Source organism: Letharia columbiana, assembly GCF_014066305.1.
Source record: "Letharia columbiana isolate WasteWater2 chromosome Unknown Sc0000043_s0, whole genome shotgun sequence".
Classification (NCBI taxonomy): Eukaryota; Fungi; Ascomycota; class Lecanoromycetes; order Lecanorales; family Parmeliaceae; genus Letharia; species Letharia columbiana.
This window is the reverse complement of record NW_023501087.1, coordinates 157906-172511: the sequence shown is the minus strand read 5'-3', so window position 1 is coordinate 172511 and position 14606 is coordinate 157906. Positions and strand designations below refer to the sequence as shown.

Genomic DNA, 14606 nt, shown 5'->3' with positions numbered 1-14606 from the left:
ACGAGTTCAGGGATGGAAAGGCGGTCAAGTTGTTCTGCAGGAGCGAATAGCCTAATCAATATGCTGCGACCCACAGAAAACCGTTAGTGATATCAACACTGGCCAAATAAAACAACAGTCGCTGAGTGGGGGTCTATATTCCTTCAACGTCGTTTGAAGTTGTGCACTCCGAGGCCATTTACCCCCACGTGAACTTTGAATAAGCTGCCTCCATACTTGACCGAATCTGGATATTTGTCAGGTTCCTCTTCTTCTGCGGACGTGATGAACAAGTCCTCATCAGCAAAGGCCGGGCACGTAATCATTCTCGCGTAAGGTAGCAAAATTTCCCCCACGACCTTTGCCTCTGGTGACACCTTCAGAACCTTGCCACCGCCGCAGATCGCGATCCACAGGCACCCATTTACATCGATAGTCATGCCGTCAGGCACAGCGTCTCCTTCGACATGGTAGAACACCTCGCGATTGGAGATATCACCCGTCTTTCTGTCGTACTCGAACTTAAACACGTTACTCGTAGGTGAGTCAATGAAGTACATAATCTTTGCATCGGGACTGAAGCATATGCCGTTGGGGATCGATACTTTTTCGATCATTCGATGGAGGGTCATGTCCGGATCCAGACGAAACAGTACTCCTTCGTCTGTTGGAGGTGCCTTCACTTTGGGGTCATTCATTGTACTGGCCCAATATCTTCCCTCGTGGTCGACGACACCATCATTGAAGCGCATTCTGGAACCCATTTGATCAGCAATATCCCAAGCAGACCGATCTCTTCTAGGACACTGGCGTACCTCTCGTCCTTTCCCAGTCCATCACGCTCCTCCCAGACCTTCTTGATGTACTCAAGCTTCTTCGTGTTTCTGTTCATGATGGCGTATCCATGCTTGGCACCGACAATGATTTCATCATCAGAGCCTTCGATGTCCGCCGTTGTGCTATCGTGAACGTTAGAGAGGTAAAACTACGCTTCAGTAGCAGTCAAGCTGACCTAACAGGAGTACCCAGATCAAATGATTCCAACGACGATGGACCTTTGTTGAGATCGACTATGTGTAATTTCTCCTTGACAATGTCTACAAATCGGAGGGTATGCCGGCTGCTTTCGTAGTATGGTGCTTCGCCCAACCCACAACTCATTTTGATATAGGGCTAAGCAAGGTTTAGCCCGTGGGATGCGGGAATCTTGTCCATTCATGCCACACACCTCGGTCACCGTCCATCGTTGCATCTCAGCCATGTCTCTGTAAGCGAATATCTTCTATGGGCTTTTTCCAACCCTTGTGTCGAGGATGTGATGGGAAAGGAAAAGCATTAAGAGACCGCGCTCGCCGGGTCGAGGAAAACAAGTACACGATGACGTCGCCACTAGAAGGCCGAATGCCGAAAAGAATCTCTGAACTCAAACATGGGAATCAGTCAATTCGACTTGCCTACTCATAACTCAGTACAGTAACTCTTCTCGTCATCACACACTCCACTATGGTTGCGAGATGCGACGTCCAGGATGTGCGTGCTCTTAGGGTCGGTGTTCCTTCAAATCTATTTTAGATTTGCCCTGCTTTCGTTCTATCTTTCAGATCGCATACATGAGTCGCTGCACGATTTTGGCTAGCTTTCCATCATTCCTGATTGCATGAAATCCATCTGCAAAGAGTGTGCCTTTCGAAACGTCAAGTCTTCTTTCGGCGTACCATAACCCTCAGCATCGTGTACTGGTTAAGCTACTCCTTGCGTCTCACCGCTGGAAAGGCGCGCAGCATCATTGCTACCGCTCTTCTGAATCGGTATCACGGGCAACCGTCATCGGCACCGGGGCCAACACAGGTCTCGGCCTCGAAGCCGCTCGCCATTGCGCTTGCCTCGACGCCTCAAACGTCATCCTCGCCGTCCGCGACCTTCCCAAACGTGCCGAGGCCAATGTCTCCATCCAATCCTCAACCAGCTGCTGCCCAATCCTCGTCTTGTCCCTCGACCTCTTGTCATACGCAAGCGTCGATGCTTTCGCCTCCCAAGCCTGTACCCAGCTTCATCGCATTGATCCCATTGTCCTGAAAGAGGGCTTTGGATCCGAGACTTTTTGCCCGGCCGAAGCATTGGAATTAATCAATACAACACGAATTTCCATTAGCACTCTTCTGCTCGCTTGATTTGCTCCCGCCGAAACACGAACAGACCGCGCAACGCTGCCGCACCGCTCCTCATCTGGTCATTGTGCGAACGCACCTCCTTCAATGACTTTGCAGAGCGGACTGCTGCAGCGAATCGGAAAAATCGATGCAGCGTCAGCCAACTTCTCGAAGCGTCCGTCGTGCGTGGATTGGCTGAGTGGCACCTTGCGGACCATCCGCCTGTTACTGTGAACCGTGTCAATCCCGGATTGTGCCGTTCAGAGTTTGGACGCGAGTATGCTGGTTGGGATCAAGTCACGTTCAAGGCTTTGCCGGCGAGGCGGGCAGTGGGACGCTTGTGCGCGCCGCTGGTGTAGGGAGTGGGATGCATGGACGATATTGGGATGATTGTATGGCGAGGCAGACGGCGCCGTTAGTGCTGGACTAGGAGGGAAAGAGGTTGCAGGAGAAGCGTTCGAGGAGTTGGTTGCGAGATTGGGAGCGATTCAGCCGGGAGTACTGGCGAATACATTGGGAAGGGCAGTGTTACTGAAGGCTATTTATATTGGGGTGTAGATCGTTGCTATAAATATGGTTGGCTGTAGCTCATACACATTGATTCACTCACTGTAACATGTTGATTATGCCAGCAGTCATTTGATCCAGTATCAAAGAGCTCGTCTCTGAAGTGTTTCGCACCAGCAGCTTACCGTCCCATCCTGTCGTTCCTCTTTCCAAAGTCGTCACCGGCCCAGTCTGTTTCTAGGACGGGCGATGGCCACTTCCACATCTGTGGATACTATATCAATTCCTAACCTCCATCAGATGCTTTCTGATGGGTAAGCTGAAAGCACCAGCATACAGCACATGTTGTCTACCACGCCTCCTCTATGGCCTTCAGCCTAGCGGCCAAGCATGGTGTAGCTATCCTAGCAGGTCCACCGCGGCGTGATTGGACGACAAGAACCAGGTGTTTGTCTTATGCATCAGTTAGGTCAGAAAGTCGGGGTGTGATCAGGGTGACGTCGTCGCAGACGAGTTTGGCGAGAGGAAACGCTGTCTGGAGAGGGGTAGCGCAATGGTTTCATATAGGTATTTGAGGACGCATAAGAAGAGAGGGTCACGGAACACGAGTAGGAAATGTTGGTATGAAAGACCTTATAATGCCAGATCCTTGGCGTATGGACAGTGGAGGAAGCGACTGAAACTCTTGAGAGAAAGGAAAAGCCCCATCGACTTTTGCCGTTTCACATCCTGACCCGACCTTTAACCAGCTCCAAGAAGTTCTACATCTAGCAGGCTCATTATTAGACACAGTGTGAGCAGTTGAACCAACTTCAAGCAATATCTAGACGAGCAAGGGCAAGGTAAGTAGGTGAAAGAAGAAGGGAAAGGGCCCAAAGCAGCTAGCCTATCCGTTAGCGCCATACGCGCGGAAGTCGCATTTGTGAATTTGATCTGAATCAAACCTCACTGTCACAATCTTGCTAACTATACCATCTAACACAGTGGAAATCATGGCTCCAGCTAAGCGCAAAGTAAATACGGCGGCTGATGCCACGAGTACCGCTGCAACGAAGAGACAGAAGAAAGTCGTAGAACCCACCGCGTCGTCATCGAGGCCAAGCAGGACCTCACTTGCTGTAGCTGCAGCTCCGCGTTCAACAAGAAGCTCGATCAGTGGGAAGTCTACACCCGTCAAACCAGCTAAAAGTACAATCAAGGGTTCAGCCAACGAAACAGCAAATAAATCCGCAACAAAGACTGCAACAAAGGTCAAAGCAATTGAGGGTCGAAAGCGAGGAAGACCAGCCAAAACAACCACTGTTGAGGAAGAGGCCGCCGTACCCGGAAGGACCTCCAACCTTCTCATCGACGTTCCACTCAGAGAGAAGCCTGCCGTGAAGGCTGAAGCTGAGGAGGAAGCTGAGGCTAACAACGAAGGCCCAGCTTACTTCCTTATGAAAGCCGAACCCGAGTCACGTATCGAAAAGGGCAAGGACGTCAAGTTCTCCATCGACGATCTCAAAGCTGCAAGCGAGCCCGAAGGATGGGACGGTATGTATTGGTATGGAAATGAAAAGTTGGGCAACAAGTGCTGATACCATATTTGCAGGTGTCCGCAATCCCGTCGGTGAGTAATCAAGGTCAGTTGAGTACCGCGTGAGTGACTGATCGGCCTGGCAGCACGCAACAACATGAGGCTTATGATGAAGGGAGATATGGCATTCTTCTATCATTCCAACTGCAAAGTACCAGGCATCGTAGGTACAATGGAGATTGTCCAGGAGCACTCAGTTGACGGTGAGACGATCCTTTCCCTGTAAATGGTCCTTTCAACTGGCTGATCTTGGTTCAGAAACCGCGTTCGACCCCAAGCATCCCTACTTCGACGAGAAATCAGACCGTGAAAAACCGAAGTGGTGTCTCGTACATGTCAAATTTGTCCAGAAATTTCCGGGGATGATCAAGCTCAAGGAGCTCCAGAAGTACGCAAAGAATGGTGGTGTTTTGGAGAACCTGCAAGTCCTCAAGCAATCTCGCCTGAGCGTTTCGAAGGTGGCCAAGAAGGAGTGGTACGTATCTCCTAATCGACGCCCGGACTGAGGTCGCAGGAGCAGAACCGAGGGCATTTCCCCCAAATTGCGGCCCATCATTCTGATACAAAGAGAAATGCTGACCCTTAAAACCTCCATAGGGACTTCATCATGGGCCTGGTCGATGCGGAGGATGTTGCAGCTATGTCGGCTGCACACCAGCCGCAGATGACTGTCTAAGCAGCGGCTTTGGAGGCGAAAGGACGACTTCAAGACTGAGAATCACCGAGCGGCATAGAAGTCTTTGTCTCACATGCTCGTTGGGGTTCTCATAACACACATCATCCATGGTCAAAGCTTGTACCTTGCGCACTCCAGTTCCGTCGATATTTCCAGCCAGTGACATCCCACACTTTCAATCTATTCAGCGTTTGAGAGCATAAAACCTAACAGGGTACAGCCCCTTCGGAAACCCTCTCTGGACTTCCGTCCTGATAAGTCTCATATCTGCTTCCTTGAATAGCTGTTTGAATTTCTGATCCGTCCGCGTAACACTGCTGTCCTGTTGGTCAAAGAAGTCTTCTCCGTCAACGTTCGTGCTCATGTTCTCTTTGACAATGATCCATCCATCTATTGTCACGGCATTCTTGCATCTTTCGAGATAAGCCACCAGCTGCTTATCTGTCAGATGTCCTAGGCACCATTGGTTCCAAATGAGATCATACTGCGCTTCAGGCACCCAATCTTCCAGCCCAGCCACGTAGACACTACCTAGGGAACCGCTGCCAATCATCTTCTGGCCTTTGACTTCCCGGGCGAACTTCTCCACCGGTTCAACGACATCGACAACTTCACAAACGGTGCTTAGGAAACCAGCAGTGATTCTGCCAATTCCAGCGCCGCAATCAACGCCTCTTCGGAGTGGGCCGTCCGCAGACCGGGAAGTTTGCTCACGGCGTAGCTTGGCGAGGAAATTGGCAGATCCTTTGAGATCTGTTCGTGATATTTCCGGGTAGCCACCGAGCATCCCGTCGACAGTCGTAGATATCGAGTTCCAGTATTTGAGAGAGTCCAAAGTGGAGATGTTGGCATCTGGGGCTTGATTTGTGGATGGAGTCATTGTAAAAGGTCGAGGGCTCTGCTGCGCTTTAGTCGTTGTAGCTTCGAGGGCAGAGTGGGCTCAAGCACTAGGGTTTCTCTGCACGGTATCCTTTTTGCACCAGAGACATACCGATGCTCCACAACGCTTGATCTGTAGGCTCCGGGGAAGAGATAACGATCTTGCGCAGGAATCCGCAACGCAGAGTCTAGAGTTTTTCACCCAAAAGAGGCTCACAGACTAAAAGTCTGAATGTCCTTGGGTCCCTGCAGTGTAATACCTTCCAATCATCAGCAGAGGCTCCCTTCAGGCCGCGTTCATACAAATATACATGTCCCCAAATGTAGTACCCACCGAAACAATTCAGATGTTCGCGATCCAACGTCAGACCATATTCCAAGCGACACGACTCGTTTCAAGTATCCTGGCTTAAGGATCTATGACTTCAAGACGGAGAGGTTGAAAAGTTGCTCCGGACGGATATCGTCGGCGGTCATGGTTTCCGCTAAGATTAATGCGATAAAAGACCAAAATTACGAGTACTAGTACCTGACTAGCGTACCATCTCCACGCGAGCAATTTCCGAAACACAATATTACTTGCATGCTCTCGCGACAATATACTTGCTTATCGGAGCATCGCTCCGGTCATGTCATCGGATGATGCACACGTCTGCTGATAGGCCCAAACTGTCCATGTTATTAGGACAAGGCCTCGAGACAGCAAGAAGGCGTCCTTGGACCCTCGAACCCAGCGGCCATGTTGACGATCCATGTTTGACTACTTTGGCCCGCTCAATCAGGACGATCGAGGGGAAGGCGGCCAAGTGCCTGAATTCTAGTGGCTTGCCAATTTCATTCTCAAGGGGCACTTCTCTTGGAACGAGGCTCCATGCAAGGGATTACTTCACGACAATTGAAAGCCGATGGTATCAAACAAGAACCATGATACACGGGAGTCCACAGGAGCTGTGCAGAGCGTCGAACGGTCTTGCATGTCTGGGCGAATACAGGAACAGTTGCACGCTTTCTTGCTCAGTGGTTGGCGAATATTCCAATCAAGCGATAAGACGGGAAGACTCGGGCAACATGCTAGCATCCGTGGCTCTACGAAAGCATCAAATCCTGCGAACAAGACAACAAGTCGTACTCTGGTGCTCGAGACAAGACATCGAGAACGTGAAACGTCCTGTTGGCGATGTCATTTCAGTCAAGATTTGGCTTCAAGGCCGACTTCCAACATGATAACACCGATGCCTTAATCAGCCCTTCTGCTCGTGCATCTTGCTGCTAGAACCGAAAATAACCCTACTCATAGCCGCGACCCCATATTGACATGCACAGCTTTTGCATTCGTATAAGCCCTCAGCCCTTCCTCTCCCAATTCTCTTCCAATCCCGCTCTGCTTCACTCCTCCGAACGGGATCCTAAAGTCCGAATCATTGCTACTATTGACCCAAACCATACCCGCCTCGATCCTCCTCGCTACTCTATGCGCCTTGGTCAGATTCTCCGTGAAAACGGCGCTGCCAAGCCCGTATGTGGTATCATTCGCACGGTTGATTGCCTCTTCTTCCGTTTTGAAGCTTGAGATGACGACAAAAGGTCCGAAAATTTCTTCACGATAAATCTTCATGTTGTCGGTTACGTGTGTGAAGACTGTAGGGGCGATGAAGAAGCCTTTGCCATTAGCATCTTTGTGAGCTTCACCTCCAGTCACTAATGTCGCTCCTTCAGACTTCCCGGACTCGATATAACCGAGTACTTTCTCGAACTGGGCTTTTGTGACTTGTGGACCTTGAAAGGTATCATCGCTAAATGCTGGATAAAGAATTCGAAGTCAGTATTGCCTGTTTGAGGGGTCATCTCGAGGCTTGTAACATGTCTAGAGAGTGAACCCTTCCAAGACAGTCTCTCAAGACTCGGGATTGAATCCGAAAGGGGATATGGACTCGGAAAATACGTACGGTCGCCGACTTTACTGACTTCTTTAACCTGTTCTTTAAAAAGCTTGACGAACTCATCGTAGATGCTTTCCTCCACGAGGACTCGAGAGGTGGCCGTACAGATTTGCCCCATATTCGACATTATGCCAGCATGGCTCCATTTGACGGCTTGATCTAGATCCGCGTCGGCGAAGACAATCAGAGGGCTCTTTCCGCCAGTCTCGAGTGTTATGTTCTTGAGGTTGATGCTGGCCATTTTCATAATCTGCCGGCCTGTAGCTGTACTTCCAGTGAAGGCAATCTTATCAATGTCGAGATGGCTTGCAATCGCCGCACCTGCTTCCTTGCCGTGTCCATTGAGGATGTTGACCACACCAGGCGGGAATCCTGCCTCCTTGATGAGCTGCGCAAAGTACAGTATACTCAACGGCGTCTGCTCGGCTGCCTTTATGACAACAGTATTCCCACACGCCAGCGCCGGTCCAAGCTTCCATGCAGCCATAGCCAGTGGATAATTCCAGGGAATAATTTGCCCGCAAACCCCAAGCGGCTCGCGCAACGTGTATGCAAATTTATCAGGACCGGTATTAATGACCTGGCCGTGCACTTTGTCGGCGTAGCCACCGTAATATCGAAAAGTGTTTGCGACTTCTCCAACATCTTCATTCAGGGCGACGCTATACGGTTTGCCATTATCCCAGGTTTCAATAGTGGCGAGTGTTTCAGCGTGCTCCTCAATGAGGGAGGCGAGCTTGAACATGAGACCGCCGCGATCTGTGGGAGGCAAATCTCGCCATGAGCGATCTTTAAAGGCTTTGCGGGCTGCGGAGACGGCGAGGTCTACGTCGTCGGCCGAGGCAGCGTAAACGGACGCTATCTCGGTTTCGTCACTTCCGAGATGTCAGAAGGGGAATTATCCTATAGCATTGCATTGGAAAGGACTCACGTTGGATTAATGCTTGCAATCTTCTCTCCGGACCTTGATTTGACAAATTCATTGTTTATGAAGAGGCCGATGGGCTGCTTGTATTCCTTTCCATTGGGGGCTTTGAGAACAATAAACAGATCAGAAGTCATGATGTGCTAAAGGGTGGAACGATCTTTCAGGTATGATGATGGTAAAGGAGAGGAGTGGATGTCAGGCTGTGCGAAAAGTATCAAACAACGACTGCCCCGCGGAGGGGTTTGTTCATGACGGGAGGAAGCGGAAGTTTGATACGATAGTTGGATACAACTTCCTAATCCATTCTAGCTTGTCAATTCCAGATGCATCGTGACGAAGGAGTTTTGCAAAGCTAGAGGAATATCTCCTGCCGATCAATCCATGATCTCCTGAGCAATTGTCAGACGATTCATCCTTGTGGATCAGGAAACTCATAACCTACACTGGCGAATTTGCTCCTGGCACGGATCTTAGGTCCATAGAAGACCAGAACCCAAGGCACGACAGTAAGCAATGCTCCCACGCCACCAAGGAAGCTCGAAGCCCCAGCGAATGACATATGATTGAACATCGCCGTCGTCACCAAGGGAAAGATCCCTCCGAGCATGTTCCGACAGAATGACTGTGCTGCTAAAGCCGAGCTTGCGTAGCGATGATAGGTGTCCGCAAGGTAATTAAAGACGGCAAGATAGATAGAGAAGATCCCCATTGTGGCACAGGTAACAGCGATGGTGGGGACGATCCAAGGGACCGAAGGGAAAGACGTCCATCCGAACCAGAATAACCCGATTGGGAGAAGGGCACTCTCGATGCAAGCGAAATAGAGCCGTCCTTCCGGCGTTGATGACATTTTGCCGTAGTGTCTGGCGACCTTTTCCTGGTAGATGCTGAGGATAGTCGATAATATCGAGCCAACGCACATAGCTGTCATTATTAGAGGTAAGTGGCTCAAGAACAGAAATCCTGCTTACCAGCAAAGACAGCGCCATTCTCCTGAGTGTCGAAATTGTGATTCTTGGTGAACACGAGCGGTATTGCCGAAAAGGTCAGGTATAGTACGGCCCAGCTGAACGCAACCCATAGTGAAAAGAAAAAGACCACAGGCTTTTCGGAGTCAGCATTGCTTATACGAGGTAGATAATGAAGTTGCGAGACGGGTCTTGGGAGTAAAAGGTCCTCTTGCTCCCGAAACATGCCTTGCAACGCGACTTCAATACCGATTGGGGAGGATCGTCTCCGAATTGTACGCACCTCAGTCAAGAGTAGATCTGCAGGTCTTCAGCACTGTGTCTTTGGTCATAAAAAGGGGTACAGCCTACGAAATGGTCTATAAATAGAGATCCCAATCATCTTGGCCAAGTTTTGTCGTTCTTCATCTGACTTGACTTTCCACCTAATCCTCTGGCTTTGCTTCTTACCTCCACCGTCAAGGATCATCTCGAAGCCCACAAGGCCGACCTTTTCCCTGGCCTCATACCATGTATTCAGTAGTTTCGCCCTTTTGCTCAAAAGCACACTGCCGCGAGTTTCTTTGAAAAAGATCGTCACGGCCAGAATCAATAGACCACAGTCTATGACCTGTACATAAAAGACCCACCGCCATGATAGATGCTGAGCAATGAATCCAGAACACAGAGGACCCAAGCCCGTGCCAAACAATGCGGCCCCTGAAAACAGCGCCATAGGCGTGTTCCTGTCTAGATCAATGTCAGATGTAGCCTAAGGTTGAGTTCATCTGACACTGCAGTACCTTCCGTGTGATAAATGTCGCTGACTACACCACCCACCATCGTCGAGAAAGTGCTCTACCCACATTTCCAGTCAGCATTGCTTAATCAAGGCAGGAAATGAAGTTACAAGCCAATTTCCTGGAGCGAAAGGGTTTCTTGCCCCGGAAACATTTTTTATGACTCAGTCCCAGTACCAAAGAGGAAGGACCAGCTCCGAAATGTACGTACCCCACCAACACCAGCAAAGAATCGAGCAAGAAGCATGCCTGGGTAGGAACGAGTAACAGCACAGCAGAGTTGGCAGATAACAAAGAGGATCCCAGTAGCAATGAAAACAGGCTTCCGGCCATTGAGCTCAGAGAAGGGAGCTAAGACCATGGGCGCGACTGCAAATCCAGTGGTGAAGGTGGTAATGCCCACATAAATGGCTATTTGACTGACGCCCCAATATTCTGACATCTGCTGAGAAGGTGGGCTATATGAGCCGGCAGTGTAAGCAGTTACAACGGTAACCGCGCACGAGAGCCACGTGGTGAAGGTCTTGCGGGAAGGGGACCAGGTGAATGGAGAAACGTAATTCCTTAAATCTGGCTGCTGCGGTACAGCCGAACCATTCTGAGCTGGTCCCAGGCTTGTTGGTGAGGGTAGTTCAGTCTCAAAGGTTAGATAGCGGTAGATGATGGGGACGTCTCCGAATTTGAGGCGAAGAGATGGACGATTCCTGTGCTTGAAATGCTTTATATACATCTTTGACACCCACTGTCGAGTCCTCGCTCTTTGGACTGATCTCCAATGGCTCAGATGGAATTTTCATCTCTGGCGTGGCCATGGTGGGGTCAAATTTATCACCACAGATCCCGATTAAAATGCAATGGGATGCCTCTCATGAATCATAGGGTATTCAGTAATGCGCCGTGATGTTGGGAAAGAGACTAATATAAAATAAACAATGAGAGCGAGAAAGAAAGAAAGAAAGAAAGAAAAAAGTAAGAAGAACAAAAATACTGCTTGCCAGACTGAAAAGTGGGCCGGTTCGGCTTTACCCAATTTAAAGTACAGTTACATACCATTTTCTTTATTCCCGGAGAGCTAAACGTAGAGTACTAGTACCAGCTCGCAGCGAATGACATATGTGCAGTACACAGTTTCATTGTGAAACGCAAGCTGACATGTTTTGAGGCTTCATTGAAAATGGTTTCTCACCATCTTCCAAGGCTTGGCAACTCGTAGAGACTACCTAGTACCTACTCATGTGGTGGGTACGGGCTTTGCCACCGGAAATGACGTTTTTTGCGATATGTGGCAGTAGCGCGGGGCTGCAATTGCGTGATAGTGGGTTTGGTCATCCTGGCTCAATAAATTGACCATTATTGGAAGAAGACACACTTTTCTTTCTCTTCCTTTCAAATCAATTCTGACTTCAGCTCAGTCGCACCATTCAACTCTATTCAGTTCAGGAAGAGACCACTTTTTACAGCTCACCTTGCACACGCACACACAGACAATGGCTTCTTCAGGTGAAGACCGTCCCGCGCCGTATGCCGTTTCCAACACTCAAGCTTTGTAGACGCCTTGCTGATTTATGATCCAGTCTGCGCCTTGGCTCGATAGCACCGAACTTTCACGCAGAGACCACAAACGGACCCATCGACTTCCATGAGTGAGATCCTCTGCCCTAGCCGCTGTAGAAATTCTCTGACGCAAGGCCAGGTTCATTGGCGACAAGTGGGTCGTTCTATTCTCGCATCCGGAGGACTACACACCAGTCTGCACCACGGAGTTGGGCGCCTTCGCTAAACTCGAGCCTGAGTTCACCAAGCGCGGTGTGAAGTTAATCGGCCTGTCCGCGAACACCGTCGACTCACACGGAGGATGGATCAAGGACATTGACGAGATTTCCGGTAGCAAGCTGAGGTTCCCAATCATTGGTGATAAGGAGCGGAAGGTGGCATATGCGTATGACATGCTAGACCACCAGGATATCACCAATGTGGACCAGAAGGGCATTGCCTTCACCATTCGAAGTGTTTTCATCATCGACCCTAAAAAGACCATCCGCCTCATTCTTTCATACCCAGCTTCGACTGGTCGTAATACTGCCGAGGTGTTGCGGGTGGTGGATTCTTTGCAGACGGGTGACAAGAACAAGGTGACCACCCCAATAAATTGGGTACCAGGTAAGCAATTCCAGGATGCAGCACGGCATCTCGGCGACTGACTCAATTGTGCGCAGGAGACGACGTCATCGTGCATCCAAGCGTCAAAACCGAGCAGGCGAAGGAACAATACCCTCATCTCAAGATTGTGAAGCCGTACCTTAGGTTCACTCCCTTATCCAAGGAGCAGACCAGCGCGGCCGTTTGAAAAGTTGTCATGGCGATGCTTAATTTGGGAGCGGGCGTATCCGTTGTATAGCTAGAGCATGTGGGAAAACATTCCTCAATCAGGTTTCGTGAACGATAGTCCTTCATCCCGTGCGGGGGGTATTTGATGCCGTGATTTGAACTGGAAGTGACTGGTCACTACTGGAGGGAAAGCCGGGAATTACGGTAGTAGCTTGAATTGGCTTGGCTGCCGCTCGGTAGATACGAGTAAGGTATTTGACTGGTCGTATTCGCCTCGGTTACGATTAACTGATTAAGGTAAAGTAATGTACCTTAAGTAGCTTCCGTCTCAGTGTAATAAAATGTGAGCGGTTTTTTATTAATCATGGCCCTGTAACCCGCTGCCATGTGCCCGCCTCCGCCCTTACACACTACAGCCCTATCATATCCTACCTAAGGTATCTTACCTTACCACTTTTCTCTTCCTTACTTGCGAATGCGCAGCCACCGTCAGGATGGCTTCCCCCTTCTCTCCTGCATTTTCAGTAGTAATTCATGAACTACGCCAAACTACGCCACTGAGTTAATAGCTGCTAAAAGCGGTGGAAGAGCTGCAAGAGCTGCATCCCGCTTGGTGCGCAACGGTCTTAGACAACAAGCACGTTGCCGAAACTTTTCCTTTACCAAGACATTCAAGAGCACCGAGCGTCAAATTACCCTCTGTGGAAGGAGCGAATTTGCCTCATTTGGCAACAACACTGAAACGGTCCTGATCAAGGGCAAGGGCAAGAGCAAGGAGGCTGGTCCGGCTGTCTCTTCTTTCCAAGGGTGAGCGCTATTTACTGCATATACACCTCGCTTGCGTCCCTGTCAAACCTGCATTACTCGTACCCCAGGTTTCCTCCCATCCCACTCTCCATACATCCCACTCTTTATATATCCTGCATGTGTCTCTCTCGATTCATCTTTCGATGAGAGCTTAGAGCTTACAACCATGTTAGCAGGCAGCCAGGCCCAGCAGGCAGACTCGGCGCCTAGGCCCGAGGTAGCACTCACACTCAACCATTACGATCCTTTTGGAAGTCCAGTGGACAAGACGCCGGCACACAATCAGCTTCACTCCATTGCTAAACGCTTCATCCCATTCTCGCCGCTTAATGGTCCAGATCCTCGCCCAGGTTTACCGTCACCTCCGGTAGAACACACCCCACTTGCTCATGCTCTCCCCTCCGAAGCAGGCTTTAGCAAACGCAGACCCCGACATGTACCCATTGTCATCCCTCCCAATGTCATTGGCTCCGTCTTGAAACACAATCCGACCTTACAAGAACCTATTACACCATATCCACAAACAATCACGCGTACAGGTCCTAGGCTTACGTACGACTTCCAAAAGGAGGAGCCACTGGTGACGAAAAGATACAAAAGACCACGCCATATCCCTATCGTCATACCCGCTTTTGCTGAGCCTCAAGGTCTCTTCCCGCCTACACCTCCTAACAGCGCCAATAACACTCCACGAGCTTCGGTTCAAAAACCACATTCATGTGAACAATTCTTCACCGACATGTCACGACCCACCACCAGTGGCAGCCGGACGAGTACGATAGACTCCAATGCCTCAGGTCCTTCGCCAAATCAGATGGATGCTGGACGGTTCAAGCCCTCCTCGAGTACATATTTGGCAGATATGAATAGCAGCAGCGAGTCCAGCTTAAACCAAGACCAAATGGCACAACCACAGGTTGCACAGCCGGCTGCGGACTCTGCGCTGCTAAGACCCCCGCAAGCCGCGGATGCAACACCCCAATCGACAGCCCCCCCGCCTGCTGTGAATCACTCGCCACCACAAACAAACAGCACGACGAATTTATCTGGTCTTAGTCTGCAATGTACATAAGTGTACAGGAAAAGAGC

General features: G+C 50.0%; 8 protein-coding genes across 8 annotated transcripts; 4 read left to right on the top strand and 4 right to left on the bottom strand.

Moving 5' to 3' along the window:
- Nucleotides 1-143: 143 nt before the first annotated feature.
- Nucleotides 144-1240, bottom strand: HO173_009800 (uncharacterized protein; the record flags this gene model as incomplete). Its single annotated transcript, XM_037311688.1, has 4 exons — nucleotides 144-732; nucleotides 795-938; nucleotides 992-1152; nucleotides 1208-1240. 4 exons carry the CDS (start codon nucleotides 1238-1240, stop codon nucleotides 144-146), a joined length of 927 nt encoding a protein of 308 aa, XP_037161394.1.
- A 242-nt stretch (nucleotides 1241-1482) lies between these two features.
- On the top strand, nucleotides 1483-2150 carry HO173_009799 (uncharacterized protein; the record flags this gene model as incomplete). The annotated part of the gene is made up of 2 exons (XM_037311687.1): nucleotides 1483-1509; nucleotides 1656-2150. 2 exons carry the CDS (start codon nucleotides 1483-1485, stop codon nucleotides 2148-2150), a joined length of 522 nt encoding a protein of 173 aa, XP_037161393.1.
- A 1478-nt stretch (nucleotides 2151-3628) lies between these two features.
- On the top strand, nucleotides 3629-4888 carry HO173_009798 (uncharacterized protein; the record flags this gene model as incomplete). Its single annotated transcript, XM_037311686.1, has 5 exons — nucleotides 3629-4169; nucleotides 4228-4245; nucleotides 4299-4415; nucleotides 4471-4687; nucleotides 4810-4888. The coding sequence occupies 5 exons, from the start codon at nucleotides 3629-3631 to the stop codon at nucleotides 4886-4888; spliced, it is 972 nt and encodes a 323-aa protein (XP_037161392.1).
- Nucleotides 4889-5072: 184 nt separating this feature from the next.
- On the bottom strand, nucleotides 5073-5768 carry HO173_009797 (uncharacterized protein; the record flags this gene model as incomplete). The annotated part of the gene is made up of 1 exon (XM_037311685.1): nucleotides 5073-5768. One exon carries the CDS (start codon nucleotides 5766-5768, stop codon nucleotides 5073-5075), a length of 696 nt encoding a protein of 231 aa, XP_037161391.1.
- A 1290-nt stretch (nucleotides 5769-7058) lies between these two features.
- HO173_009796 (uncharacterized protein) lies at nucleotides 7059-8769 on the bottom strand (the record flags this gene model as incomplete). The annotated part of the gene is made up of 3 exons (XM_037311684.1): nucleotides 7059-7567; nucleotides 7714-8582; nucleotides 8639-8769. The coding sequence occupies 3 exons, from the start codon at nucleotides 8767-8769 to the stop codon at nucleotides 7059-7061; spliced, it is 1509 nt and encodes a 502-aa protein (XP_037161390.1).
- A 240-nt stretch (nucleotides 8770-9009) lies between these two features.
- On the bottom strand, nucleotides 9010-11112 carry HO173_009795 (uncharacterized protein; the record flags this gene model as incomplete). The annotated part of the gene is made up of 7 exons (XM_037311683.1): nucleotides 9010-9024; nucleotides 9078-9559; nucleotides 9607-9739; nucleotides 9887-9903; nucleotides 9955-10332; nucleotides 10386-10440; nucleotides 10594-11112. 7 exons carry the CDS (start codon nucleotides 11110-11112, stop codon nucleotides 9010-9012), a joined length of 1599 nt encoding a protein of 532 aa, XP_037161389.1.
- Nucleotides 11113-11869: 757 nt separating this feature from the next.
- HO173_009794 (uncharacterized protein) lies at nucleotides 11870-12729 on the top strand (the record flags this gene model as incomplete). Its single annotated transcript, XM_037311682.1, has 4 exons — nucleotides 11870-11901; nucleotides 11957-12025; nucleotides 12076-12542; nucleotides 12599-12729. The coding sequence occupies 4 exons, from the start codon at nucleotides 11870-11872 to the stop codon at nucleotides 12727-12729; spliced, it is 699 nt and encodes a 232-aa protein (XP_037161388.1).
- A 954-nt stretch (nucleotides 12730-13683) lies between these two features.
- HO173_009793 (uncharacterized protein) lies at nucleotides 13684-14589 on the top strand (the record flags this gene model as incomplete). Its single annotated transcript, XM_037311681.1, has 1 exon — nucleotides 13684-14589. One exon carries the CDS (start codon nucleotides 13684-13686, stop codon nucleotides 14587-14589), a length of 906 nt encoding a protein of 301 aa, XP_037161387.1.
- Nucleotides 14590-14606: the final 17 nt, after the last annotated feature.